The sequence below is a fragment of the Sycon ciliatum genome, chromosome 11 (assembly GCF_964019385.1).
Source record: "Sycon ciliatum chromosome 11, ocSycCili1.1, whole genome shotgun sequence".
In the NCBI taxonomy this organism is placed as follows: domain Eukaryota; kingdom Metazoa; phylum Porifera; class Calcarea; order Leucosolenida; family Sycettidae; genus Sycon; species Sycon ciliatum.
Genome location: NC_088653.1, coordinates 1394064 through 1397472, shown reverse-complemented (window position 1 = coordinate 1397472; position 3409 = coordinate 1394064). Strand labels below are relative to the sequence as shown.

Genomic DNA, 3409 nt, shown 5'->3' with positions numbered 1-3409 from the left:
CCATACTGGGCAGGGCGCCCAGCTCAGGTCGCACGCCGTAGCGGCGTGAGCTGGGCGCGGTGAGGGTTGGTGATAACTACAGTTTCCTCCTTCCTCCTCCGCAAACTTCCATTTTTCACAGCCATTTCAGCTCATTTTCTCTCGGTACTAAGCAGGGAGTCGTAAAATACCGGGAGGCGACACGAGATGCACAACCGCGTCGGATGATTGCCTCAGCTCGGGCACGAGTGCTGAGACCTCACGCGCTGCATGGCGAGGGACTTCCCATGAGGTCAAAGCGGCGCAGGTCATGCCAAAGGACGCGTTCGCTGTTTGGTCCAAAAAATTTGAAAACTCAATAAAATTATCCTGCACACAACGAATCCAGTGTCAGCAGTTCGTTTTGTTTTTCTAAGTAATAATACTTTGTGCCTTGGCCTTCGAAGTAAAGGATGATGGAGCTTGACAGAGATGACTGCCAAAGTGATGAGTCCACCGTGGAAGATGTAGATGACGCCACGTATTCACTTGGTGACCTGAGTTGTGGGGATGTTCAGCTGTGGGCTACAGGTGAGATTCTTTCGTTTGCATGTTTTTGTCTCTTCCTTGTGGACACGAATGTATAATCTGTAGCATACCTAAGTGCCCGAACTGACCCGATAAATTAGGTGGTCGACACCATCCTTTCATCCTAGTCTGCCCACGATGCATTGTCTGTTCACTGTGACAGGATATTTATTGAAGTCCTGAAAATTTACGTGTGTACCTAGTATGTATCATTACCGTAGATGATGTAAACCTCCATCCTCAAACCATACTTTGTCTATGTGCAGATCGATGTAAGAGTGGTAGTGCCATCATGGTGTACAGGCCTATGGAAGGTGCAGTGATCCATGGAATTTGCAAACTGCTGACAATGAGACAGGCGAGTGTTACTGAGGCGACGGAGTCATTCCTGCATGTTATTATGACACGGTTACACAAGGCATCAGGTACTGCAAATCTGCTACGCCAGGAAGTGTGCCAGCTGAAGGCATGCAAGGGTGCTGATATTTCGCAAGCATGGCAACAAATGCTGTCCGTCATCGCAACAGCTATTCCCGAAGTGAAAATCAATTGTGAAGGTCAGTGCGTTTTGCATGCATGTTGGAAAAAATTGGCTTCTGACTAGGTATGCAGACTAGGTATGCAAACGCTGGCTTTTGAATACTAGTACAGTCTCTGCAACCACCAGTCCTTATATGTTGTCTTTTTCTTTTCTCTTCTTCAGATTTGGAAGTTACATCTGCTGTGCTAGCGAATCTGATAAGCTACCTGCATGCCACGGCTGCCGCGGCTATCAGGAAAGCGTCAATAGCACCATCCAAAGCTGCTGAAGCCACCCCCGAACCGGTGATTGACAATTTGTCTCACCTTGCTGAAAAGTACCATGGTGGTTGGTGCTTGGTGGCCGTGCGGCGTGAGCTGGAAGGAGCAAGGTGTCGCAACGACAACTTGCTGCAGCTTATACCTTTATTTGGCAAGGATGCCGTGACAAGCCTTCAGCCTTGTTTGGAGAATTCAGGTGGCCCGGCGTGGCTCGGAAGCTCTGTATAAGACACCATACGTCACAGATAAAAACAACTGAACCAGTGATATGTGAATTTTGCGCTTGTGTGTGTGTGTGTGTGTGTGTGTGTGTGTGTGTGTGTGTGTGTGTGTGTGTGTGCGTGTGTGTGTGTGTGCTTCTGTGATAAGTGGTATAAGCAGTCCACAGGGTATTCACCTTGAGTGCATTCGCCGATAGTGTGACTTTCGTCGCACAGAACCTTCTTCAGTTGGTCAGGTGACTCGGCGTGGCTCGGAAGCTCTGTATAAGACAAAATACGACACAGATAAAAACAACTGAACCAGTGATATGTGAATTTTGCGCTTGTGTGTGCACGAGCATGCATGTGTGTGTGTGTGTGGTGTGTGTGTGTGTGTGTGTGTGTGTGTGTGTGTGTGTATGTGTGCTTGTGTGTATGCTACTGTGATAAGCGGTACAAGCAGTATACAGGATATTGACGGGTATTCACCTTGAGTGCATTCGCCGATAGTGTGACTTTCGTCGCAGAGAACTTTGCTCAGTCGGTGAGGCGACTCGGCCTTACGTTTCCTGAAGGCAATGTGTTCAGAACAGTTATGAACAGCTATGAACAGTTAAGAAATGACTAATATTGTTTGCAGTTCATGGGCCATATAGATGTGAAACACTTTGAATGCAGAAGAATGAGGATAGTGGCATCAAATACTGCATGGATTCTGTTTGATATGCTACTTTTTTTCCCTTCCATGGAAAGGTGAGTACATCGTCGAACTTCATCTCGAAACTTCACACAAACCTAGAATGGAACTTGGACAACATGAAGGGGCCATGGGCATGGTGTGTTTAGTGGAGAACTATTCCGAAAACAGGGTGTCATTCGCATTGACTCAATTCAAATTTGAGTACATTTCGTGAATAACTTACCTTGACATTCCGTCGTCTCCAAAGCAGTGAACTTCCAAAAAAAATTAAAAGCCACGGCTCAACCTAAGGTAATGCGTGGTACGTATCAGAAACAACCAGCTTTCGCTCTGGAGATCCAGAATAGCCTCGAAGCATATAGCAAAAACAATTGAGAAAAAGAAGATGACGACGACGTTTCAATCACGCTTCAAATTTCGCGGGTCGAGTGCGGCAATCCTCGGATCGTGAAATGTGTGGCGTGTCGCCTCCCGGTATTTTACGACTCCCTGGTACTAAGCTGTTGATCTTGCACTTGTGTTTATTTTGCCCGTACAAGAGGCTTGGATAATAAAAAAAACTTCTCCTACCGTAGACGGGCGTAGACGGGGATGCAAGCGTACAAAACAGCTGATGAGTGTGAACAGGAGACGGCGTCGTACGACACCGACGATCGTGCGCCGACTACTTCCTATTCGTACTTGGACCTTTTTTTAGCATTTCGAACACCGCGCTTTCCATGATAACTCGCAGAATGGCTGACACGACTTGAGTTGAATTTTAGCAAGATTATTATTATTTGAAACTCGGGTATTGAGCCAATAATAAAAGGAGAAAGGGAAAAGGACATATGGAAACGAGTTAAGAGTAACTCTCCACCACTGTAACTAGATACTATATACAGTCAGAAAGTGCAACAACTAGGCACAAAACTGACAGAGTACTGAGACATTCGACGTCCTGACACCTAGCTTCAACACATCTCCGTAGCGCTAACCGACAGCCTTCCAACTGTAGTTAGACCACTTTGTCAAATCGCCTACTGGTCTCGTCATCGTCCAGTGACAATCGACATTCTTTGTTCCGTTGGGACTGTAGCTTGTGCTCGTTTTCGTTGCGCTTGCCTTCCCCTCTTTGGTCTTTCCATAACCTCGAACCTTCCAAGTTGGAAGGCTGTCGGTT

The 3409-nt window shown here is 46.7% G+C and overlaps 1 protein-coding gene and 1 long non-coding RNA gene across 2 annotated transcripts; one reads left to right on the top strand and one right to left on the bottom strand.

Moving 5' to 3' along the window:
• The first annotated feature begins 312 nt into the window (after window positions 1-312).
• On the top strand, window positions 313-1375 carry LOC135827665 (uncharacterized). The gene is made up of 4 exons (XM_065340120.1): window positions 313-549; window positions 813-1103; window positions 1250-1314; window positions 1358-1375. The coding sequence occupies exons 1-4, from the start codon at window positions 432-434 to the stop codon at window positions 1373-1375; spliced, it is 492 nt and encodes a 163-aa protein (XP_065196192.1). The 5' UTR covers window positions 313-431.
• Window positions 1376-1396: 21 nt separating this feature from the next.
• Window positions 1397-2716, bottom strand: LOC135827412 (uncharacterized). The gene is made up of 3 exons (XR_010555440.1): window positions 2037-2716; window positions 1745-1828; window positions 1397-1567 (listed from the first exon to the last, which is right to left on the bottom strand). It is a non-coding gene; the product is annotated as an uncharacterized LOC135827412 (long non-coding RNA).
• Window positions 2717-3409: the final 693 nt, after the last annotated feature.

Coding starts and splice junctions, on each gene's coding strand:
- LOC135827665 (XM_065340120.1), top strand. CDS start 432: ATGATGGAGCTTGACAGAGATGACTGCCAAAGTGATGAGTCCACCGTG. Junction 550..812: donor TGTTCAGCTGTGGGCTACAG/GTGAGATTCTTT, acceptor GTCTATGTGCAG/ATCGATGTAAGAGTGGTAGT. Junction 1,104..1,249: donor AGTGAAAATCAATTGTGAAG/GTCAGTGCGTTT, acceptor TCTCTTCTTCAG/ATTTGGAAGTTACATCTGCT.